We start from the raw sequence: 27057 nt of genomic DNA on the forward strand, positions 1-27057 counted from the left end.
AAAATCTGGGTAATATCTTCGACCCAACTCTCTCCTTTGAGTCACACATCAAAAGCGTTACTAAAACGGCCTTCTTTCATCCCCGTAATATCGCTAAAATTCGCTCCATTTTGTCCACTGAAGACGCCGAGATCATTATCCACGCGTTTGTTACGTCTCGTCTCGATTACTGTAACGTATTATTTTCGGGTCTCCCCATGTCTAGCATTAAAAGATTACAGTTGGTACAAAATGCGGCTGCTAGACTTTTGACAAGAACAAGAAAGTTTGATCATATTACGCCTGTACTGGCTCACCTGCGCTGGCTTCCTGTGCACTTAAGTAGTAAAACTTTAAGGTTTTACTACTTACGTATAAAATACTACACGGTCTAGCTCCAGCCTATCTTGCCGATTGTATTGTACCATATGTCCCGGCAAAAAATCTGCGTTCAAAAGACTCCGGCTTATTAGTGATTCCTAGAGCCCAAAAAAAGTCTGCGGGCTATAGAGCGTTTTCCGTTCGGGCTCCAGTACTCTGGAATGCCCTCCCGGTAACAGTTCGAGATGCTACCTCAGTAGAAGCATTTAAGTCTCATCTTAAAACTCATCTGTATACTCTAGCCTTTAAATAGACCTCCTTTTTAGACCAGTTGATCTGCCGCTTCTTTTCTTTTTTCTCCTATGTCTCCCCCTCCCCTGTGGAGGGGGTCCGGTCCGATGACCATGGATGAAGTACTGGCTGTCCAGAGTCGAGACCCAGGATGGACCGCTTGTCGGGACTCAGGATGGACCGCTTGCCTGTGTATCGGTTGGGGACATCTCTACGCTGCTGATCCGCCTCCGCTTGAGATGGTTTCCTGTGGACGGGACTCTCGCTGCTGTCTTGGATCCGCTTGAACTGAACTCTCGCGGCTGTGTTGGAGCCACTATGGATTGAACTTTCACAGTATCATGTTAGACCCGCTCGACATCCATTGCTTTCGGTCCCCTAGAGGGGTGGGGGGGTTGCCCACATCTGAGGTCCTCTCCAAGGTTTCTCATAGTCAGCATTGTCACTGGCGTCCCACTGGATGTGAATTCTCCCTGCCCACTGGGTGTGAGTTTTCCTTGCCCTTTTGTGGGTTCTTCCGAGGATGTTGTAGTCGTAATGATTTGTGCAGTCCTTTGAGACATTTGTGATTTGGGGCTATATAAATAAACATTGATTGATGATTATGCGCATACTCCCGAGATATAGTTAAAGTCCGAGATATTTTGCTGCACGGCCAATCTGCTACATGGATTGCCGGAGGGTAGATGGCAGTGCCGTGTTATGGCAGTTACACTTCGTTGGCGTTCCGCATCTTGTGGAAATCAGGGTTGAGGGATAGGCATGTTTGGTCTTTAACAGGTACGATATACATCTAGATTCACAGGACACAATCTAATACATTTCGATGCTGACTCCATGTTGCAGTTTCAAATTAGTGATAAGGGAATCTTTCTTCCAGTGTATTTGACAGCAGCGTGGCACATTTTGAAAATACGATTAGCTTTATTAAGGTGATCTTTTCTCCCATAACCTATTGTGTTGCCAAGTGTGGAGGTGAATGCAAATCGGCTCAGCCATGCTTCCTTTGTTGTTGTTACATACACAGGCCAATGACCCACAATTCATAGATTAAAAGTTGTAAAAAATTAGTTTCTATTCAAAATACATAAAAATCAAATTTAATCAATGCTAGGTAATATTTGATGAACCTCAAATTTTCCCTAAAAACCGGGGCAATTTTAAGCTTCTATATTAATGCATGTCTTTGGAAGTGGGAGGAAGCCGGAGTACCCGGGGAGAACATGCAAATTCCACACAGAAAGATCTCGAGCCTGGGATTGAACCCAGGACTGCAGGACCTTCATATTGTGAGGCAGACGCACTAACCCCTCTTCCACCGTGAAGTCCCTTCCAAAGACATGCACCTGGAGATAGGTTGATTGGCAACACTAAATTGGACCTAGTGTGTGAATGTGAGTGTGAATGTTGTCTGTCTATCTGTGTTGGCCCTGCGATGAGGTGGCGACTTGTCCAGGGTGTAAACCGCCTTCCGCCCGATTGTAGCTGAGATAGGCGCCAGCGACCCCAAAAGGGAATAAGCGGTAGGAAATGGATGGATGGATATAATAATGCATACGTATCTCGCATGCACATGTCCAAGGTAAATCTCATGTCAGAGGTAAACAGTAAATCTCCCCATCCCCAGTCAGAATAGGTCAAGATATGCGTTTAAAAACATTTTATCTGACTCATACAAACAGATACCAAAACTGCGCATTTGTTTTTAATCATAGCAACTACAGTTTGAAAGATCAAAGAGCAGACACAAAACTACTTTGTAAGTGTCATCATGGAAATATTTTCTATTTCTTGCAGAACTAGCCACAATTTCTCCTCAGACTTTAATAAAGTCCTTTGGCGCACCTGAAGAGCACGGCGTTGGAGGCAAACGTGACACAGGGGATGGTACAGAGTGCAAATCCTTTAACTGGATTTCGCTGCTCTTGCCACCATCAGCGGCCTGGCTGGCAAAGTTAAAAAGCCGCACGCTGTGACGAGGCTAATCTTGGGCCGAGGGGCTGGCTCATGAGCAAAACACTTTAGTGTAGCATCAGCATCAAAGGTTGTCCCAGGTAATTACCACCAAAATGACACACTGGGTCAACAAAATATGGAAATCTAAGCCTCACATGGAGACACAATGTAAAGTCAACTGGATTCCAAATCTAAAATATATATAAATGTTGCATCCAATACGAGAATTTGAACATTTTCTTATGCTGTGCAATCTTACTTAAAGGTTTACCTAAACTTTTAAAAACTCCTAATGAAGTGTTACACTTACACTTTTAGTAATGGGGAGTGTGTGTGTCTTACCTGCTCAGTACTTGTGTCATTTTTTGCTCTCTTCCCAAAGATACAGTTGAGGTCGGTTGTACTTCGGGAGGAAAGGTCTTTCCCTGAAAGAATATGATTGTGCATTCAAGTTACATGTATTTATACATTCTTAACCCGCAATATGGAACTGAACAGCTAGTTTAGGCTAAAATGAGTTACAAACTTGCCAAAGTTTTGTGAATATTCAAACAAGTCAAACCTTTTCAAAATAACCTTTTAGTCTTTATGCAACATTGTGTTATTAATGAATTATAAAAACCATAAAAACTATTTAGAAAAAAAACATTATTCATTTTGGTTTTAACTGTATCTCTCTTTCTGAATACATTTTCATTTACGAGCTTGTAAAATGTGCGATTTTGAGTTAGCAGCAAACTTGCCAACTCTCCCGGATTTTTCTGGAGACTCCCGAAATTTAACACCTCTCCAAAACCTCCCAAGACAAATTTTCTCTCGAAAATCTTCCGAAATTCAGGCGGAGCTGGAAGCCGCGGACCTGAGTGAGGACAGCCTGTTTTCACGTCCGCTTTTTTCCCACAATATAAACAACGTGTCTGCCCAATGACGTAATAACTGCAGAATGATCGAGGGCGAGTTCATGGTTTCTTATGTGGATTTATTGTTAGGCAATTTCATTAACGTCCTCCCAGCGCGGTAACAACACACAACAACAGCAGTCACGTTTTTGTCTACCGTAAAGCAGTTTGTCTGCCGCAAACAGCAATGTTGTGACACTCTTAAACAGGACAATACTGCCATCTACTGTACATGCATATGGTTAGAAAATAGTGCCAGAGAATAGAACAAGGATGGACAATTCAACCCTTAAGAGTGTTATGTGTGTGTATATCTGTAAATAAATGAACACTGAAATTCAAGTATGTCTTTTATTTACATGTACGCATATATATATAATAAAATAAATAAATAAATAAATATATATATATATATATATATATATATATATATATATATATATATATATATAGCTAAAATTCACTGAAAGTCAAGTATTTCTTATATATGAAATATTTGACTTGGTGAATTGTAGCTGTAAATATACTCCTCCCCTCTTAACCACGCCCCACCCCCAAACCCCCCCTCCAGAAATCGAAGGTCTCAAGATTGGCAAGTATGGTTAGCAGTGACTTATATGATCTGTAATGATATGTAATAGAAAAAATTCAATGTATTATGGCCATAACAAAGCAGATAAAGGTGAAAAAAATAAGTAATGCATCCCATGTGGCTTTCATGTGTTACATGTCCAGTTTATGAGCATGGGAAGGGCGGAAGGACACAGTCAACTGCTGGGGCTGTCGCCAGGATGGAATTATAAAAATGCAAAGATCTTAAGTGTGTTAATGGCGGCGTAGTTCCAAACTGAAGAAAGGGGAGCTTGAGTCTCTCTCTTGGGGATAAAACGGCAAAGGAAAATAAACTTGCGACAAGTTGGACTGCACCACGCCTCCAGTCTACCATTTTCAGGCAGGGCCTCAAAGACTCTTAGAGCACACACTGGTCCGTCTCGGGCCCTGACTCCTGTTCGTACAGCTGCATCCTCTTCCTTCAGCGCGCCTCTGATAACATTTGGTTATTTATTGCTCTACAACCTCTATCTCCCTGCCCACTCTTGGCTTTTGGAAGTCACTGCACATATAGGTCTGAGAAGCTGAACCAAGAAAGCAACTTAAAATAAATAGGAAGGGGGGGCAACATAGGTCAAAACGTCCAGTGTGACCTTTTGGATTTTTAGAAGAGGAAGAACATGTCAAAAAATTGCAGGCTTTCAGGTTAAAGTGCAAATAATGTGATTACAAAATCCCACTTTTCTTTTTAGCGTTTAAAAGGTGGCCCAAATGGCAACAACGTATAGTTCAGTAGTAGTTCAACCGGACCAAAAGATCACTGCCAGTTTCCAGTATAGCAACACTATTATCAAAGTGAAAGGTTAAAAAAAGAAACACTTTTAGCTTTGAATATACACGTAATCCAATATGATCCCTCCACACACACAGGTTGTGACAAAAACACAAGGAAAGAGTGATGAGTTGTTCATCAAGCTCCCCTGCAGCCATGACAGGTGAAAGATGGAGCTTGCAATTAAAACTGGGTTACTGTTTTTTGCTTTGAGCCTGCTCCAAATAAACAGCAGAGATTTTGATGCTCCCCCGCAACACCCCCCCCCCACCCCCCACACACACACACGCACGCACGCACGCACGCACGCACACACACTCAAACAGGCCATCAATCCTCAGCAATGGTAGTGAGAGAGCTAGCATGAACAGGACGTCAATTAAAAGCAGCTCCCAGTAAGTGGGAGAGCAATATTTGGAAGTAGAGCTGCTTTAAAATGGCTAAATAATAGTCACGATTATTCACATCAATATTGAAATTACGATTATTAAGGGTGTAACGGTCTTCCAGATAACGTGGTATTTCAAATTCAACGTCTTTACAATAATGCCAGGAATCGTGACAGTATTAAAAAAAACTAAAAACTTGGTGTGTAGTTTTTTTCTGGCATTTCAACATTGGGACGGTCTGAAATAAACTACATTTCCCAGAATACTCTGAGCAGCGCGGGACCAGCAAGATGGGGGCAAAGAACACCGTAAGAAGGAAGTAAAGTGTGTTTGTAGTAGATGAGAAGAATTCTTGTTTTCGGACATTTCATCAAAATCTGTCAAGAAATTTTCAAGTTATGTTGCTAACTAACAAACAAACCTTGGCGGAGGTGAGAAAGTCTATTCTGCAAAGCAAAGCGTGCCAATTTCATCTCGCAATTGTTTCCAAGGCGACACAGCCAGCCAGTTACGTCGCAGTGCACGGACAGAAATCACTAAAGGAACTGGAAATCGTAGAAATACGAGTAAACTAAAAAACCTCTGAATGAATCCTCAATCCATCCATCCATTTCCACTGCTTATCTCTCTCTCGGGCTGGAGCTTATGATGCGTTTTAAGAGTCTTATGGCCTTAATGAAAAAGCTGTTACAGAACCTGGAGGTTCTGCTACGGAGGCTGCGGAACATCTTTCTAGAGTCCAGCAGTGAAAACAGTCCTTGGTGGGGGTGGGAGGAGTCTCTGCAGATTTTCTGAGCCCTGGTCAGGCAGCGGCTTTTTGCGATTTGAGGAAGAGGAGTCCTGATGATCTTTTCCGACGTCCTCACCACTCTTTGCAGAGAGTGTACGTCTCTGCAGAGAGAGTGTGAATTTTGAGTTGAATGTAGATTTTAAATTATTGTCTAAACTGCTAGCTTTAAGTCTTGACACGATTCTTCCATCTATTACGAATGCAGATCACATTGGGTTCATCCGAAATAGGCACTCCTTTTCTAATCTTTGATGTATTTTCAATATATTGTACAATGTTTCTGCTTCTGTTATCCAAGAGGCAGTGATACCACTGGATGTGGAAAAGGCTTTTGACAAGGTGGAGTGGAACTATCTATATTATGTCTTAGACAGATTCGGCTTCAGTAATAGCTTTATCTTGTGGGTTAAGCTTATCTATTCATCCCCAGTGGCCTCGGTCAGGACAAATTATATTCAATCCCAATACTTTCAACTCTATCGTTTTTGTCCTGTCAGCCCATTGCTTTTTGCTCTTGCCATTGAGTCGCTGTCAATAGCGCTTCACTTATTATGGGTATATGTAGGCACAGTGTGCAGTCTCTCTCCATGCAAAGGACCTTCTATATGTCTCGGACCTCCTCAAGCTTTTGGCCATGTGTCTGGTTACAAATTTGAACATGGGTAAAAGTTAAATATTTCCTGTAAACTCAGCTGCTAAGAAATATTCTCAGCACAATTTTCCTTTTAAAATTGCCTAGCAAATATGCTAATGCTTGGGTGTACAGGTTTTGCTTGCAGAGCTTTATAAAGCCAACTTTGTTTTACTGAGCCACAAGTCCAGGGAGACTTTGAACACTGATAAATACTTAATTCATTAACGGTGGCCCATGTCAACTCTATTCAAAAGAATGTACTTCCGCGATTCACCTTTCTGTTCCAATGCATACCACTTTTGTCCCTCAGTCCTTCTTTTGTAAATTAGATAGTCAGATTCCAGACTTCATTTGGAATAAGAAGATTCACAAATTACGTGAACAATGTTTGCAAAGACCTGGGTTCCTTTCTAAGTATGTAGGAAAGACTGATCTCCAAATTAACCCTGACTCAAAAATAAATTAAATGTGGGTGGTTGATCAGCCTTTTGTGTGCTTGCTGGTCTTTGTATGTCTCCATGACCATTCAGGAATTTAACTGTCTGTGGTTTTATGTTGATATCTGTGGTTTCTTTTTTATTTATTCGGTTTTTTTATTTTATTAAATTTGTTTACTTGTTGGAGGGGGCTGGACACACACACATACACAACATTGATTGCATGTTTGACTATTCCTGTCAACTATTTGTGTCTAAATCCAAAAAACAAATGCTATAAAAAATGTAAAAAATTCAGACCCTGTGATTGGTAACACTAAATTGGCCTTCGAATGTGAATGTAGTCCCATCTGTGTTGGCCCTGCGATGAGGCGGCGACTTGTCCAGGGCGTACGCCGCCTTCCGTCCGAATGCAGCTGGGATAGGCTCCAACCACCCCCGCCACCCCAAGAGGGACAAGCGGTAGAAAATGGATGGATTAATGAAATGCACGAAACTGAAAATACATACATTGTTCCCGTAAGACTGCTCCGATAAACCCCACATGAGAGTGGTGGTGTGAGTGTGTAGCAGAAAACTTGCAAAAAGATAGAGATGGCTCAAAAAAGACAAGAAAGAGAGAAAAGGACCCAAATTAAACGAGAGAAGCTGTCGAAAGTTTTATAATGATTTCAAGCTGGAAAATGTTTGCACGGTCAAACAAAGCTGCTATGTCACTATACTGTAGTACTGTAGTACTACATTGATGATGCAGTGCATTAGAAGAAAGCACCCTGCATACTTACAAAGGAAGCAAGCTAAGTAGCGTGGTCTTATGTCGCTGTTTTCTACATCAAATACATTTTTAGTGCTGAAACTACTTTGTGGCTAAGTAGCATGTTAAGAGTCTACCGACAACTTTTTCGCAGGCATTTCTAAACCTTAAATGCATTTCTGCCATATAATGTCACTGACCTATCTTTTCCATCAGTGAAAGTGTCCAAAAAAATGCCTGTGAATGTTCTAGTGCTGTTAGGATGGAAGTTGGCAGCGCAAAGTTGGAGACAATGGCAGAGGAGATGGCAGAGGTGTCTCTATCATGTAAATCACCATGGCCATACCTAATCAAGTTCATTCCAGCCATCGAGACCTCACCTAGTAATTACACGTTTCGATGTTTATTGTGCACCCACAAAAAAAGTTCCTGTCGACATACAACACAAATTTAAGGACACAAATTAAGATATTTCCCCAAAGTTAACATAATAATCGCGAGCTAAGCTAGTCATTACAAATCACTCAGAAAACAAGCCGAGCATTTACACCAGCAAGAAACATGTCTTTTGGCAGCAAAATGTCTTGTGTGCGTGTTTGAATGCACATGCGTGCAAGCATTTACATACAGGCCTTTAGGTAGGATGATGTAGTAAAAACAACAAGTATAACTTTGGTTTGTTATTTAGAAATATTTGTGCAAGTTTTTTTTTTCAAAACAAAATTTGTCGTGGCCAATTTCAATATTTGTGTAGTTTATGGCTGTAGTACATAATGGGTCTAATAAATATAGGTATTACTAAAAAGACAGCCAGATCCATTGCAAAACTACATTATAAAATAAAAGTAAATTCTAGATGATGAAAAATGCCTCTCACTTGTATAGTAGAAAGTGCGAGGCCATAAGTCAAAAAGTTGTTGAACTCTGACAATTAATTTGGATCAAGAGAAGTAGAAAAAGACACTAAAAGACACTTTGTGCCCAACTTTTTTCTTTTGATCTGCGTGAGGATTATGGTTCATTTTTCATTTAAAACGAGAAGATACAAACATCCCATTAGTCTGCAGCAGGGGTGTAACGGTACGTGTATTTGTATTGAACCGTTTCGGTACGGGGTCTTCGGTCCGGTCTGGATGTATACCGAGCGAGTTTCCACACGGACATTTTAAGTAGCGTACTGCACGTTGTGTAAACGATGCACACTGAGACAAAACACATGGCATGCTAGAAAACGACGACATCATGCAAAAGCTAGAGCTGGAAAACCCTCCTGCCTCTTTAAGATCTCCCGTTTGGGAACACTTTGGCTTCGCGGTGCGCTATAGCAATGGAGGACGAGAGGTTGACAAATCGAAAGCAGTTTGCCGACATTGTTCAACAGCGGTAGGGTACGCTTCTGGCAACACATCAAACATGCTAACACATTTAAAGCAGCACCACCCCCAAGTAAACATCGTTTCAGCTAAGAGAAAGACGAACCTGGTGCAAACCCAGCTACAACCGCAATCAAACAGCCTCTCCTCGACGAGTCAGAAAAGGCCTAAGCTATAACAAATGCCATTGGTGTTTTTATAGCAGCCGATTTAGGACCATATTCAGTGGTGGAAAACACTGGCTTTAAACACGTGATGAAGGTAATTGAGCCACGATATAAAGTACCTTCTCGCCCACATTTCAGCCAGAAAATCATGTAAAATCATGTATGACAAAACTAAATCTGCTGTTATACAGGATCTGTCATCTGCATCAGGCTTTGCACTCACAACAGATATATGGACATCCAGAGCTACAGAGAAGCTACATAACTGTGACTGCCCATCACATGGCCCCTGCCTGGACTTTTGCAAGCCATGTTCTGCAAACTAGGGCCATTTATGAACAACACACCAGCGCAACTCTAGCAGAGGGACTTAAGGAGACTGTCTTGGAGTGGAAGCTAGAGGCCAGGAAGAACAATTACTGTCACAACAGACAATGCCAGAAATATTGTAAAGGCAGTGAAAGAAGCTGGTCTGGGCCCCCAAATTGGATGTTTTGCTCACACAATAAATTTAGCTGCACAGAAAGCAACAGGTCTCAACCAAGTGTCCAGACTGCTAGGGAGAGTGAGAAGGATCGTCTCTTTCTTTCACTGTAGCTCAACAGCTACACACATACTCAAAACCAAACAGGAGATGCTTGGTGTACCACAGCACACACTCATTCAGGACGTCGTCACCCGATGGAATTCCAGTCACGACATGCTGGCATTGTACCTAGAGCAGCAAGCACCAGTGTATTCGGCACTAACAGAAAAGGCCCTCAAGAAAAACAAAGATATAACCATAATGTCTGACCAGGATGTGAGGATGGCAGAAGAGGTAGTTTAGGTCCTTAAACCGCTTAAGAAAATCATCACACTGATTAGTACTGAAGCCGCACCTTTGGCATCCATGATCCTGCCCCTCAAAACCACAGTACTGAACTCTATGGTACCCAGTGAAGAAGACAGTCCAACTGTTCGTCAAATCAAGGCTGCCATCAGAGACAACCTCGAGGGCCGATACTCTGACTGTGAAGATTTCCTACACAAATGCACAGCCCTTGACCGCAGGTTCAAGACCTTACCTCATGTGGATGATGCCTATCGTGACAAAATCTACACCAGCCTCATCACTGAGCTAGTGACAATGGAAGAAAAGGTATTATGTTTTTTATTTGTAGAAAATGACTTTTTTAATTTAAACAAATAAACTTGTGTTAATAATACTCATTAAGCATATTTTTGTCATTTTATTTGCAGAGTAAGGAGGCCACAGGCACATCAGCAGCCAGTTCATCCTCAGGATCAGAACTCTCAGGGGAATCTAAATCATCTCCACCTGTCAAGAAGTCTGCAATGACTGAACTGTTTGGTGAGCTTTTCACGACTTAGGTGGGAGACAAGCCTACTTTGCAGCTGGTGAAAGAAGACGTTGCCTCATACAATGCAGTCTCAGGCATTAAACTAGATTCAGACCCACTTCTATGGTGAAAGAACAACGAGCCCATATATCCTCTTACTGCCAAGTTAGCCAGGCACTACCTCGCCATACCTGCTACCTCCGTGCCCAGCGAAAGGGTATTTTCCACAGCTGGAGACATTGTAACTGCAAGCAGGTCTGCTCTTTCTGCAGAAAATGTGGATAAACTGATTTTTCTGGCAAAAAATATGAAGATTGAGTGAAAGTCATCAGGGTTAAAGGCTGGGGGCGGGAATAAAAACAAAAGTTGATCTGAAGCTGAGTTGACTTGAAACTGTTTAATGTTGTACTTTTTCTATGTAGAAAAAACTTTTTTAAAATCTGATTCATTTTATTTAACTTGAGCAACAACTTGAAGCAGTTTAATGTTGCACTTTGTATTTAGAAATGTTGCACTTTATATGTAGAAAGTTTTTGTTAAGAAGCCAATTATTTACCTTATCTTATTAAGTTTTATTTTGTTTTAATTTTATATATGTTGACCACATGAACCCTGGCATTGGACCCTGTGTGTATATGTATGTCATTGTTATGCTTAGCATTCATGACTGCCTGCTGTTGCACTGATCAGCCTACAGAGCTATGTCTATTTTTGGGCAGCATTTTTATAGTGTTCCCAATGTTAAAAGGCCATTGTTTACAAATTTGGTAAATAAATAACCAGAAAATGTATATTTTGTTGTTTTCTTACTGTACCGAAAATGAACCGAACCGTGACCTCTGAACCGAGGTACGTACCGAACCAAAATTTTTGTGTACCGTTACACCCGTACGACCGCCAGACACTTCTGGATGTGGACATATCGGGCCGTTTTGGACTGATAGACGCGTGCTTGCTAGACGTGCTAACTAGCACGGGAATACTCTGACGGCTACATCCAGCGGCCTGTGAAGCAGGGGAGTATAGTAGCAGCGGGGGCCGTCTACGGAGCAGACGCCAGCGGTGTGATCGGAAACGCGGATGCCGAGCGGGGCTAAAAACAAAGCAGAAGGCTAATCCCCACAGAACACCACTTCTCTCCATCCTGAAGCCGGATTTATATGGAAGATGCGAGACTACTGGTCTGGGTAAGGAGTCAGTTAAATTAGAACAAGTTTTTTCTGCTTTGAGTGTTTCAGAGTTAGAGATGTGTTTTATTGAGGTGGCTAACTATGATGCGTGCAGTTTATCAAAGCAACAAACAAAAAATCGGAAAATTCCCGTCATATCAATTCCTAGATATGGTCGTAATTATACTAAATGCACTGGGCATAATAAACACCACATTATTAATATTGCTACTACGGGTAATTTGATCAAAAATTCCCTAAAACAGCCCACTACCTATAATATAGGTTTTTTAAACATAAGATCATTGTCTCCCAAAACGTTGTTAGTTAATGATATCATCAGAGACAACAATCTTAACGTCATTGGTCTCAGCGAAACCTGGCTTCAACCAAACGACAATTTTTGCGCTAAACGAGGCATGTCCTCCTAACTTTACACATGCGCATACTGCCCGTCCTCTTAAAAGGGGTGGGGGGGTCGCACTAATATACAACGAAAACTTTAACATTAGTCCTAACATAAATAATAAATATAAATCGTTTGAGGTGCTTACTATGAGGTCTGTCACACCGCTGCCTCTACACCTGGCTGTTATCTACCGCCCCCCAGGGCCCTATTCGGACTTTATCAATGAATTCTCAGAGTTTGTTGCTGATCTAGTGACACACGCCGATAATATAATCATTATGGGGGACTTTAATATCCATATGAATACCCCATCGGACCCACCGTGCGTAGCGCTCCAGACTATAATTGATAGCTGTGGTCTCACACAAATAATAAATGAACCCACGCATCGCAACGGTAATACGATAGACCTAGTGCTTGTCAGGGGTATCACCGTTTCCAAAGTTACGATACTCCCGTATACTAAAGTATTGTCCGATCATTACCTTATAAAATTCGAGGTTCAGACGCATGTTCGGCAAACTAATAATAATAACTGCTATAGCAGCCGCAACATTAATACGGCCACAAAGACAACTCTTGCTGACCTACTGCCCTCGGTAATGGCACCATTCCCAAAGTATGTGGGCTCTATTGATAACCTCACTAACAACTTTAACGACGCCCTGCGCGAAACCATTGATAACATAGCACCGCTAAAGTTAAAAAAGGCTCCAAAAAAGTGTACCCCGTGGTTTACAGAAGAAACTAGAGCTCAGAAATTATTATGTAGAAAGCTGGAACGCAAATGGCGCACGACTAAACTTGAGGTGCACCATCAAGCATGGAGTGATGGTTTAATACCTTATAAACGCATGCTTACCTTAGCTAAAGCTAAATATTACTCAAATCTCATCCACCGTAATAAAAACGATCCTAAATTTTTGTTTAGTACGGTAGCATCGCTAACCCAACAAGGGACTCCTTCCAGTAGCTCCACCCACTCAGCTGATGACTTTATGCGATTCTTTAGTAAGAAAATTGAAAGGAGATTAAAGACAATGCGTCCCAGCTACAACTGGGTTCTATTAACACTGACACGATTGTATATACGGCGGATACTGCCCTCCAAAATAGTTTCTCTTGTTTTGAGGAAATAACATTAGAGGAATTGTTACAACGTGTAAATGGAATAAAACAAACATGTTTACTTGACCCACTTCCTGGGAAACTGATCAAGGAGCTCTTTGTATTATTAGGTCCATCAGTGCTAAATATTATAAACTTATCACTTTCCTCGGGCACTGTTCCCCTAGCATTCAAAAAAGCGGTTATTCATCCTCTTCTTAAAAGACCTAACCTCGATCCTGACCTCATGGTAAACTACCGACCGGTGTCTCACCTTCCCTTTATTTCAAAAATCCTCGAAGAAATTGTTGCGGAGCAGTTAAATGAACACTTAGCATCTAACAATCCATGTGAAACCTTTCAATCCGGTTTCAGGGCAAATCACTCCACGGAGACAGCCCTCGCAAGAATGACTAATGATCTATTGCTAACGATGGATTCTGATGCGTCATCTATGTTGCTGCTCCTCGATCTTAGCGCTGCTTTCGATACCGTCGATCATAATATTTTATTAGAACGTATCAAAACACGAATTGGTATGTCAGACTTAGCCCTGTCTTGGTTTAACTCTTATCTTACTGATAGGATGCAGTGCGTCTCCCATAACAATGTGACCTCGGACTACGTTAAGGTAACGTGTGGAGTTCCCCAGGGTTCGGTCCTTGGCCCTGCACTCTTCAGCATCTACATGCTGCCGCTAGGTGACATCATACGCAAATACGGTATTAGCTTTCACTGTTATGCTGATGACACCCAACTCTACATGCCCCTAAAGCTGACCAACACGCCGGATTGTAGTCAGCTGGAGGCGTGTCTTAATGAAATCAAACAATGGATGTCCGCTAACTTTTTGCAACTTAACGCCAAAAAAACCAAAATGCTGATTATCGGTCCTGCTAGACACAGACCTCTATTTAATGATACAACCAAACAATTAAACAAGGCGACACGGTAAAGAATTTGGGTGTTATCTTTGACCCAACTCTCTCCTTTGAGTCACACATTAAAAGCGTTACTAAAACGGCCTTCTTTCATCTCCGTAATATCGCTAAAATTCGCTCCATTTTGTCCACTAAAGACGCTGAGATCATTATCCATGCGTTTGTTACGTCTCGTCTCGATTACTGTAACGTATTATTTTCGGGTCTCCCCATGTCTAGCATTAAAAGATTACAGTTGGTACAAAATGCGGCTGCTAGACTTTTGACAAGAACAAGAAAGTTTGATCACATTACGCCTGTACTGGCTCACCTGCACTGGCTTCCTGTGCACTTAATATGTGACTTTAAGGTTTTACTACTTACGTATAAAATACTACACGGTCTAGCTCCATCCTATCTTGCCGATTGTATTGTACCATATGTCCCGGCAAGAAATCTGCGTTCAAAGGACTCCGGTTTAATAGTGATTCCCAAAGCCCAAAAAAAGTCTGTGGGCTATAGAGCGTTTTCATTTCGGGCTCCAGTACTCTGGAATGCCCTCCCGGTAAAAGTTTGAGATGCCACCTCAGTAGAAGCATTTAAGTCTCACCTTAAAACTCATTTGTATACTCTAGCCTTTAAATAGACTCCTTTTTAGACCAGTTGATCTGCCGTTTCTTTTCTTTTTCTCCTATGTCCCACTCTCCCTTGTGGAGGGGGTCCGGTCCGATCCGGTGGCCATGTACTGCTCGCCTGTCTATCGGCTGGGGACATCTCTGCGCTGCTGATCCGCCTCCGCTTGGGATGTTTTCCTGCTGGCTCCGCTGTGAACGGGACTCCCGCTGCTGTGTTGGATCCGCTTTGGACTGGACTCTTGCGACTGTGTTGGATCCATTATGGATTGAACTTTCACAGTATCATGTTAGACCCGCTCGACATCCATGGCTTTCCTCCTCTCCAAGGTTCTCATAGTCATCATTGTCACCGATGTCCCACTGGGTGTGAGTTTTCCTTGCCCTTATGTGGGCCTACCGAGGATGTCGTAGTGGTTTGTGCAGCCCTTTGAGACACTAGTGATTTAGGGCTATATAAGTAAACATTGATTGATTGATTGATAATGTTAAGTGATTGTTTTATTATGTTCATAGTTTGTATTTCTTGTTTAGCACTTTGCAATAGTGCTACTGGATGGATCTGCTTCTCACTCAGCTTCTAACACTTGTAGCTCATCCTCCTCATATGCAGGCTCAAAAATACAATATTCTGATTATCATTTGTCCCAAAGTAGTCATTGCTCTCATTAAAACTACCATGATTAGAGGTAGTAGTAGTTGTCGTAAATAGCAAATGTGTTGATGCGATTTTGAAATCAATGCTTAAAACGACCAAAATAGTTAGAATTATTTAAAAAAAAAAAAAGAAATATGTGTGTGTCCTCGTCTTACATCGGATTGTGAATAATAGACAATATTCACCAATAAGAGCAGTCTCCTCTTAAAGGGCATGTGATACTGTGTTACTAATCTCTTTTTATTTAATTAATACTGGTATTATATTCATATTTAGTGTATTTACTGATGTAGTTTATTTTTTGTTGTTGCCATCTGTCTTGTTTCTCGTCCCCACAATTGTCCCCTCTGTCTTAATTTTTTCTATTCTCTCCTGCTCTGGTCTAGTTGTGTCAAACACTAAATATATCCAAACACTTAATAAACTTAAATGTAAATAATGCAACGAGAGAAGTATCCCACACTTCTCTTTTATAAAGTAAATCTGTAGAGCAGATACGGGTATATAACTCGACAATATCATTTGCCCATGTAGCTAGACTGGACAGGTTAAAAATATAATTTTTTTAAATTATACTAAATGTTATGTGCTCTGCAGGGAAATCAGATATATTCCGGCAGTTAGAAAGTAATCAATTTGTACGAGAGACACCTATCAGCCACCTGCCATTAAGCAGTCAAACGCCCAAATCAATTATTAAGATAAACAAGAGAAGCTAGCGTAACTTTGGTTGCGTAAAAAGCTTCTTCTGCAAAGATAGGTCTGGAGGCTGGTCTTCTTGTGAACACACCCATCCTAAATTTCCCATTAGCCGTCTTTCCTTTCCTCTTCCAAAGTAGACCGAAATCTTTGACAGGTGCCAAAAAGTCAGGTGCTTCCTTCTTTTTTGGAGGGCCCAAACAGCAGGTGAAGAGAAGTAGAATGCATTTCACCGAAATAGTCACAGGGGACCATCGCAGATTATTGGCTGATGATAGGCTGGGGTACAAGTATGTCCCGGGGCAAAGACAAACAGTCAACACAAATGTCCGACGGAACATACACATTAATCACTGGTCAAAACGCATGAGGAAAGTACTGTTAGGGTCACTTATCAAGGGGCTTTTTAAGGGCTTCAAAATTGTATGCAGTGTTGAAAACTGAGCTGGAATAACATTTTACCTAGTTAGTCTGACAGCCATACTTCACTGTCTGGAGTTGACCCAGCACAGGTAGCAAACATCCTGATAAACTTTAATCTGATGGGGTCATCTGCTAAGTCCACATAAATGGACAAGCCAGATGCCCCAAACAGGAAGCAGGAAGTAGCTGCTGAATGACGTAAAGATCTTCCAGATGTTTATCGAACTAAGTGATCGCTGATTAATTACTTTAACAAAAGGTCAATAGGCAGAAGGATCCCTTAATTTTTCTGCCAACAAAAATAACTAGCAACATTTATCTAAAAATATTTTTTTCTTAGGTTTATTGCAACTTTTAATAAAAATGAGACTGTTGTCATTAATCACAGCATGTGAGTCGTCAGCATACATAATGGGAGCGGAGTTAAGCAAGCATTTAAAACGTTTTTTTTGCTTTTTCTTTCTTTTTTCATACGTGCAAAACATAGGGAATAATCGAGATATTGTTTCCCTCTCACCCTCTACTCTGGCGTAAATCTCCAAGCTCAGGGAGAGAATGGCCACTGTGTTCAAAACTTGTCATTTACCAAAAAAAAAAAATTATAAATTAAAAAAAACAAACCAGTGAAGTTGGCACGTTGTGTAAATCATAAATAAAATCTGAATACATTAATTTTCAGATCCTTTTCAAACTATATTCAATTGAATACACTGCAAAAACAAGATACTTAACATTCAAACTGGCAAACTTTGTTATTTTTTGCAAATACTAGGTCATTTGGGATTCGATGCCTGCAACATGTTTCGAAAAAAGCTGGCAAAAGTGGCAAAAAAGACTGAGAAAGTGAGGAATGCTCATCAAACACATTTGGAACAGTCATTCACAAACATGGGGCAAGGGTCACAACTTTGTGAACAAAATGCGTGAGCAAATTGTCAAACAGTTTAAGAACAACATTTTTCAAAGAGCTATTGCAAGGAACTTACGGATTTCACCATCTACCGTCCGTAATATCATCAAAAGTTTCAGATAATCTGGAGAAATCACTGCACGTAAGGGGCAATGCCCGTGACCTTCGATCGCTCAGGTGGTACTGCATAAAAAAACAACATCAGTGTGTAAAGGATATCACTACATAGGCTCAGGAACACTTAAAAAAAACACTGTCATTGACTACAGTTTGTTGCTACATCTGTAAGTACAAACCCCGTTTCCATATGAGTTGGGAAATTGTGTTAGATGTAAATATAAACGGAATACAATGATTTCAAATCATTTTCAACCCGTATTCAATTGAATGCACTACAAAGACAAGATATTCGATGTTCAAACTCATAAACGTTTTTTTTTTTGCAAATAATAATTAACTTAAAAATTTCATGGCTGCAACACGTGCCAAAGTAGTTGGGAAAGGGCATCTTCAACACTGTGTTACATCATCTTTTCTTTAAACAACACTCAATAAACGTTTGGGAACTGAGGAAACTTATTGTTGAAGCTTTGAAAGTGGAATTATTTTCCATTCTTGTTTTATGTAGAGCTTCAGTCGTTCAGCAGTCCGATATCTCCGCTGTCAAATTTTACGCTTCATAATGCGCCACACATTTTTCGATGGGAGACAGGTCTGGACGGCAGGCGGGCCAGGAAAGTACCCGCACTCTTTTTTTACGAAGCCACGCTGTTGTCTTGTCTTGCTGAAATAAGCAAGGGCCTCCATGATAACGTTGCTTGGATGACAACATATGTTGTTACAAAACCTGTATGGACCTTTCAGCATTAATGGTGCCTTCACAGATGTGTAAGTTACCCATGCCTTGGGCACTAATACACCCCCATACCATCACAGATGCTATGCTGGCTTTTGAACTTTGCCAGTCTAAACGCCCGAAAGTGCTTCAAATCTGATCTTTTGGCATCAGATTCAGGCCACATCAAGAGATAGTCCAAAATCCGATTGGAATCTGATCTTTTCACATTTGACTTCAATGCAACGCAACCTCAATGTGACTTTTTTGTCAGCTTTGAGCGAGCTACATCATTCGTGTGCAACGGAAAGATGCAGTCGCCAGCGGAAATGGATATTTCATTACAACATCCGGTTTTGGTTTTTATTTAAGACGACCCAAATTTTCAGTGCATCACTTGACAGTTCCGCGCAATTAATAGGCTATATGTCCATCCATCCATTTTCTACCGCTTGTCCCTCAGAGTCACGGGGTGCTGGAACCTATCCCAGCTGCACTCAGGTGGAAAGTGAGGTAGACCACGGACAAGTCTCCACCTCATCGCAGGGCCAACATAGACAGAAAATATTCACACTCACATTCACACACTAGGGCCAATTTAGTGTTGCCAATCAACCTATCCCCAGGTGCATGTCTTTGGAGGTGGGAATAAGCTGGAGTACTTGGAGGGAAACCACGCAGTCAGGGGGAGAACATGCAAACTCCACACAGAAACACCAAAAAGCCTCGGGATCGAACCCACTACCTTGTAATATATGAATATATATTTTGATTCCGAAGAAATAGTGATTGTTGAAATACCGGAATTGACACTACGGCGCATTTTCTTACATGTGAGTTGAAAAATAAATCTCCCGTCGATCCATGCTGATATCGGTGTCTCCACAAGTTAACAGCCATAAAAAAAATTACAACACTCCCAAATATATTACACTTTATAAATCCATTCATACATTATATTACTATAATTTATTTTCACGTGAAAAAACCCCACTATTCATTATGGTGTTGTGACTGATTTTATTTTGTAGTAGCAGCGACTTCCTCTTGGATAGCTTCCTTTGTTTTCACTATGGAAGTGCGCATGCAAAGGGCGTTGAGGCCACATCGGGGCCTGTGCGCGTTTAAACTGGAGTCTGATAAAAAAAATCCCATTTTACTTGAAGTATAAACAGTCAGCTGGAAAATGTCAGATCTCAAAAAGAATCGGAATTGGGCCATTTTGGCCTGCAGTGTAAATGCAGTCTAAATTTCATTATTCAAGAGGTTTCACTCTGTGCATTGTTCTCAGCACCTAAGCGGGTTCAATAGCAGAATTGGTTGAACAGTGTAAACCCCCCTGTGAGTCATTCACAATCTTTGTTATGTGAGTGGAGGCGGGACTGTTACCGACTGAGCCTCACTAGTCACGACTTGCTAGTGAGAAGCTTTGCAGAGCAATAAAAAAATCAGAAGGAAAAAAAAAGTTTTCGAATCTAAATGTCTATTTTTGGGAATTTTTCGGCTTCAAACTGAATGAGCAAAATAAGCCCATCAACACAAACGCAAAGACCTACCATTGGCAGGTTATTTGAAAAATGTTATGAAGTAACAAATGAATGCTTCCTGTCCAAGCTGTTACAGCTACAAAACTGTCTGTTAGCCCTTTAATCTCCCAAATAGAAGCGTCTCACCCTTAAAGTATGACCTAGTGCTTACTCATTTTGCTCTCCAGTCATCCTTAAACACCAAGTTCCTCCTTGTGCCTATCACCCAGCAAGACTTCCTGATATGTAAAGGAGTAATGAAAATTAAAGGTTACATCATCATGAATAACCTCCCCTAGCATTGACCAGGGCCAAATGACCTTAGGGAGGTTGACAGAGCTCTGATCAGCGTCTAGAGCTGTGAGCCATGCGAAGTGGGCTCACTGAGGGGTAAGGGAGGGCGTCTGAGTTGGATGGCATCAAAGTCAATAAAGAAAATAGTGACGTGTAGCCAAAATCCTTTTTTTTTTTTTCCTTTCTTATTTTAACAAATCACTTAAGTAGAAGACATGATACAGTTTTGGAATGCAAGTAGTAAATATGTTCAAGGCAATTACTGCTAATGAGGAATAAGTTGACATGTGTAAAAAAAAAAAAAAAAAAGGCATTTGTCGATTGGAGATATCAATAAAGGATACTTGGTTGTGACACTCACCTTTTGCAAATTTCATATAATGAACTCGTTTCTTGGAGGTCTTCGACTTTTCTTCCAAGCTAAAGCTGTTCTGTTCTTTCGGCAGAGGTTCTGCAATTTGCAAAATATATAAACATATATGTAAAATATACACACAGACAATCAAAGTTACATCAGTAACACACAGTACTGTGTCCGTTCTCTACTCCCTTATAACAATGTGCATCTCCCGCCCTGCAGCACCCTCTACAGTCCCTCAAAAGTAGCGTCAACACAAAAAAAGTTAAATGATATAAAACGAGCACAAAAACAACTTGGAAGAAGTTCAAAGTATATATTTTTATCATTACCAGTGTTTTTTTGGCCATGGCAGTTGTTTAGCTGAGCAAGAAGGTCATTAAAATCATCTTGGTGGGCGATCCAGTTATCCTAAGCACACAGCAGAAAGGAATCACTTGTAAATGTAGGCATGGAATTAATATGGTACAATTAACTGGGACATACGTGGATTACAAAATAAATATGTGGATTACAAAAGAAAAAAGTATACATACATGTACAGAAATGTACGGAAAATGCAGAGTTGACATACTTTACAAATTTGCATGCAAAAATATACCAGCCGTAACCTCAACAAATGTCCTAAATACTTATTGATAAGCTCACCTCATGGCTTTCTTTGCCTCCAACACCATTGTGGTCGTTTTTAGGTTTCACCTTGATGTGGTCAGTGGCTCCTTGTTCATTTAAGCCAAGGCCCTGCAAAGAGTAGTACAGCCATATATGTATTACTCATTGTGTGTATGTCTTTAATTATGTGGGGAAAAACTCGCCGATTCATTCTTCTTTCCTACCAGAAAATAGTTCCGTAAAAAAGTTTCATTCTTTTTAAGTCCATAATATTTGCATTTTGTTTAATAATAATGCATAAAATGTGCAACATACAGCAATCATGTACATAGCAACATGATAGGGGACGGCGTGGCGCAGTGGGAGAGTGGCCGTGCGCAACCCGGGGGTCCCTGGTTCAAAATCCCACCTAGTACCAACCTCGTCACGTCCGTTGTGTCCTGAGCAAGACACTTCACCCTTGCTCCTCATGGGTGCTGGTTGGCGCCTAGCATGGCAGCTCCCTCCATCAGTGTGTGAATGTGTGTGTGAATGGGTAAATGTGGAAGTAGTGTCAAAGCGCTTTGAGTACCTTGAAGGTAGAAAAGCGCTATACAAGTACAACCCATTTATTTATTTATTTATAAATAGGGAGGACCCAGTGGCCCTAGCTGGCGCTTCAGAAAGAAATGGCGTCACAGGACACGGGAGCGTCGTTGTCATGGTAGCCTGATGACTCGGCTAAAGGCTGTGGCTCCAATTCCATCCAATCTGCTATCACCTTTTCAATTTCATTCATTAGTATTGAGTAAGTACATCATCAGGCCATATAGTCAAACTAGGCATTTTTATGGGTGCGTCACATATTCCTTGAGGGTTACGTTCCAAGACTCCTAGCAAATATCTTCATCATCACCAAGGTTTCCCCCAGATTGCCAATATCATTTTGGCGGTGGGAGAGTCATCGTATAATTTGCATAATCAGCGATATTCCATAGATTGTCTTTAAAATGGGCAAAAAAAATATGTTTTAACTATATATATATATATATATATATATATATATATATATTTATTTATTTGAAATCTAATCTGTTATTAGGTATAACATATATATTTCTTACTTAATGTTGCTCTATTTTTTAAATTTTTGCTCATTGTACAAGGTAACACAGGTTGCCCTATGTTTAGCCCTCCCTGAATGTTGAAATTTTGTTTGCCGTTCTTTTGATTAGAAATGAAAAACTTGAAGTGGTTTATTGATATTCCCCAAGAAGAAGTCACAGTAAAACTAAGCACATAAAATATAGTATTCGATACCCAAAGGCTCAATATACACATGATGTGCACATATATTAAATTATTAAAGCAGTTTGGTATAAAGTTAAAAAGAAATGGACCAGGTCATTGACAGGTTAATTAAAAGCGGCATATACCTTAGAACAGGGCTGGGCGATATTGCTTTTTTTTTACTATCACGATATTTTTAGGCCATATCGCGATATACGATATATATTACGATATTTTGCCTCAGCCTTGAATGAACACTTGATGCATATAATCACAGCAGTATGATGATTCTATGTGTCTACATTAAAACATACTTCTTCATAGTGCATTAATATATGATACTTTTAAACTTTCATGCAGAGAGGGAAATCACAACTAAGTCAATTGACCAAAAGTGTATTTATTAAAGTTATTAAGCAATGGCACAAACATTCAAGTCATTTCCAAAACATATATTGCAAGATTGTCAGAGACATTTTAAGTGTCAAATAAAAATGAGCTGCATAATAGGAAATCAAATAGTATTCGTCCTTCACTATGTGGTAGGTTACTAAGGTTATAAAATTCTCTTCATACTCTAGCGAGTGACTTTACAAATGGTGCTACATGTTAGCAGTAATGCTACTTTTTATAGCAATGCTTTTTCCCCCCACACTTGACAAATTACGGTTGTCTGTTCGATATTTCCACTTGAAGCCGAACCACCGCCAGACGATGGAAACCCTGCTGTTTTTATTGGAAATGAAGTCTTCCTTAATTTGTTACCAGATCCGCACAATCTTTCTCTTGTACGGCTACGTTAGCAGCTAACGTTAGCCACGCCGCTACCTCTCTGCTCTGCGAGGGCGTGTATGTGACATGTGGCGCGACAGTTTGTGACGTATGTAAGAATGTGCGCCTGCTTGTCTGCGAGAAGGAGACACAAGAAAGAGAGGGGAGAGCCTGAAATGTACGCCCGCAGCTAAAAGTACTGCGTGAGAACGTATACTCGAATATTACGATATAGTAATTTTCTATATCGCAGAGACAAACCCGCGATATACTGTATATATTGTTAAGCCCTAACTTAGACTAGTCGCCAGCCAATCACATGGCACATATCGACAAACAATCAATCACACTCACATTCATACTTACGTATACTTTGTGTTTGCTAATACTGCTGGCAGACTTTGTGAAAACTTTGGACCACTATCATGTAGCACTTTTGCTACACGTTTCAAATAAGAACAGCTCTCACTGGATGTTGACTGATGAAATAGTTGTATATTTCAGCGGATGTGCTCTCCATGAGCTGCTAAATTAAGAGAATCGTCAGATAAAACATGCTTTTTAAGAACGTTGCGATGGTCTTAGGGTGCGGGCAATGTGTTAAGAGCCATTTAGTATCAAGTTGGTTACTTGTGGATTTGCATAGTTGACCAACTACCACGTTTGGTGCCACAACCTTCTACTATACAGGTAAAATATATGATTCATAATTGAGCATGAACTTTTGCTAATGTAAAGGAAATACAGCAGCAGCAGCAGAAGCTCCTTCTATGTAAGGTCGCAACCAATGTTATTAGCAGCTCAAGTTAAATAGTGGCTGGCTACACACAAGCGGTTGGAGAAGCAGTGTGAGAAAAGTTGTTCAGCACTGTTAGCCATACTTGCCAACCCTCACGATTTTCCCGGGAGACTCCCGTATTTCAGTGCCCCTCCCGAAAATCTCCCGGGGCAATCATTCTCCCGATTTCCACTTACACAACCTTAAAGGTACTGCCTTTAGCGTCCTATACAACCTGTCGTCACGTCCGCTTATCCTCCATACAAACAGTGTGCCAGCCGAGTCACATAATATATGTGGCTTTTAAACACACATAAGTAAATGCAAGGCATATTTGATCAACAGCCATACAGGACACCCTGAGTATGGCCGTATAACAACTTTAACACTGTTACGATATACACACCAAATAAAAATGACAAACAGATTTCAGGAGAACATCTGCACCGTAACACAACAGAACAAATACCAAGGACCCCTTGCAGCACTAACTCTTCCAGTGCGCTACAATACACACCCCTGCTACCACCAAACCCTGCCCCCCCAACTCCCGAATTCGGAGGTCTCAAGGTTGGCAAGAATGACAAACACATTTTGGGAGAACATCCGTACCGTAACACAACAGAACAAATACCCAGAACCCCTTGCAGCACTCACTCTTCCGGGACGCTACAATATACACCCCCGCTACCACTAAACCCCGGCCCCCCAATTCCCGAAGTCGGAGGTCTCAAGGTTGGCAATTATGCTGTTAGCGCTTATAATATCTTTATAATATCTTTTTAGCATCACAGCTAACGTTAGCCACGCTGCTACCTCTCTGCTGCGCGAGGGCGTATACGTATGACGTGACAGTATGTGACGTATGTAAGTTTGTGCGCTTGCGGTCAAACGTGCCCGAAACCCCTCCCTAGGGAAGCCTGTAGTGTAATGCCCGCAGCTAAAAGCAACTGCGTGAGAAGTATACTCTAATATTACGCTATAGTCATTTTCTATATTGCACAGAGACAAACCCGCGATATATCGCATATATCGCCCAGCCCTAGTTCCGTCCCACCTCCAAAAACATGCACCTGGGGATAGGTCGATTGTGGCAACACAAAATTGGCCCTAGTGTGTGAATGTGAGCGTGAATGTTCTCTGTCTATCTGCGTTTGGCCCTGTGATGAGGTAGTGACTTGTCCAGCGTGTACCCACACTTGCCAACCCTCCCGATTTTACCGGTAGACTTCCGTGCCCCTCCCGAAAATCTCCCAATTTTCTTCCCATTTCCACCCGGACAACAATAATGGGGGCGTGCCTTTAAAGCAATGCCTTTGACATCCTCTACATACTGTCGTCACATGCGCTTTTCCTACAAATAAACAGTGTGCCGGCGCATTCACATAACATATGCAGGTTTTACACACACACACATAAGTGAATGCAAGGCACACTTGATCAACAGCCATACAGGTCACACTGAGGGTGGCCGTATAAACAACTTTAACATTGATATGAATATGCGCCACACTGTCAACCCACACCAAACAAGAATGACAAACACATTTTGGGAGAAAATCCGCACTGTAACACAACAGAAGAAAATTCCCAGAAGTCCTTGCAGCAGTAACACTTCCGGCACGCAACACTATGCACCCCCCCAACTCTCGAATTCGGAGGTCTGAAGGTTGGCAAGTATGGGTGTACCGAATGAAGCTGAGAATCCAGCACCTCCCGCAAACCCGTACGGGACAAACGGTAGAAAATGGATGGATAGATGTCCAGAAATAACTGAATCCAGAACTCACGACATAAAGAAATATTATTTCAAACACAAACCTTGCCTTTGGACCAGCCCATTCGCTCCAACATCTTCTGACCAAACCTGGAATCATCATTGCTCCAAGTACTGTTCCTTGGGTCAATTGACCACTTCTGTTTCCTCCGGGCTGGAAAAAGAGAAGCATTGTTATAAAAAACTAACTACTGATAAAAGAAAATTGACACAGCAATTCAAGCTAACTTGTTGGGTTTTTATTTTTAATTGATTATTTGACTGTGTTGGCCCTGCGATGAGAGCGACTTGTCCAGGGTGTACGCCGACTTCCGCCCGTGTGAACCTGAAATAGGCTCCAGCACCGCCCGACGCCCCGTAAGGAACAAGCGGTAAGAAATGGATGGATGGATGAATGAATGATTCGATTCGTAATTCACGTGAACTGGACTGAAAAACAATACTATTAAAGCTAAATTGCCATATCACGAAAAAAAAACTTTTTTGTCACACTATAATGTAGTTTGAAGTTTATTTGATGCCAACTCGTAAACTCAGAACAATTATTGTGACAACACATGTGCTAACAGACAATGCTAAAACTGATGCTAGCGAGTCGAACTTTGATTAGGTAACGTTTAACGGATAGTTCCACAAACGACCACTTTTCTAGAGCTTAAACACACAAGACACGCACATGCACGCGTTGTTAAATTAAAGGAACATGTCACATATGTATGCAAATACTTTTTATTTTAATTTTCTTACGTTCAGCAAGCATGGACATCCTCCTGGGGTCCTCTTGAGTGGGAGTCTTAGAAAATGCCTGACGAAAACATGACGCCCATTTGGTTGCCTGTTTAAAATCCTACTTGCGTATTTAAAGATTATTTTTTATGCATCATAAACTGACTTTTTTTTTTTTAAATGTGCTCATAATTTTTTAAAATTTGATTTAATGCTTGTTGTTTTATAAAGACAACCAGCAGATAGCGCTGTAATCATAAGAAAGCATCTATACATTTGCACTAATGGGTTTGTTTGCAATTTCGTTATAAAAAAAAATAATATTTAACACAATATAATATAATAAGATATATTAATAAACATTTTATACACAAAAAAACTAATGAATGCTGCTTTTACATAGAATACACAACGTTCTATTCAAAAATAAAAAATAAAAAAAAGACACAAATTGTAAGTACAATTAT

At 40.9% G+C, this 27057-nt stretch overlaps 1 protein-coding gene across 1 annotated transcript in view; it reads right to left on the bottom strand.

Annotated features, from left to right (window-relative positions):
• The window catches only part of pinx1 (PIN2 (TERF1) interacting telomerase inhibitor 1), a 62553-nt gene extending 35825 nt beyond the window's left edge, over positions 1-26728 (bottom strand). Inside the window, exons 1-6 of the mRNA XM_061900633.1 lie at positions 26612-26728; positions 25909-26018; positions 21306-21398; positions 20990-21068; positions 20661-20750; positions 2890-2972 (exon numbers count right to left, since the gene is read on the bottom strand). Of these exons, the coding sequence (XP_061756617.1) occupies positions 2890-2972; positions 20661-20750; positions 20990-21068; positions 21306-21398; positions 25909-26018; positions 26612-26630 (474 nt within the window). The 5' untranslated portion in view covers positions 26631-26728. The remainder of the gene's footprint in view (positions 1-2889; positions 2973-20660; positions 20751-20989; positions 21069-21305; positions 21399-25908; positions 26019-26611) is intronic.
• Between the last annotated feature and the right edge of the window lie 329 nt (positions 26729-27057).

Source organism: Nerophis ophidion, linkage group LG05 (assembly GCF_033978795.1).
Source record: "Nerophis ophidion isolate RoL-2023_Sa linkage group LG05, RoL_Noph_v1.0, whole genome shotgun sequence".
Taxonomy (NCBI): domain Eukaryota; kingdom Metazoa; phylum Chordata; class Actinopteri; order Syngnathiformes; family Syngnathidae; genus Nerophis; species Nerophis ophidion.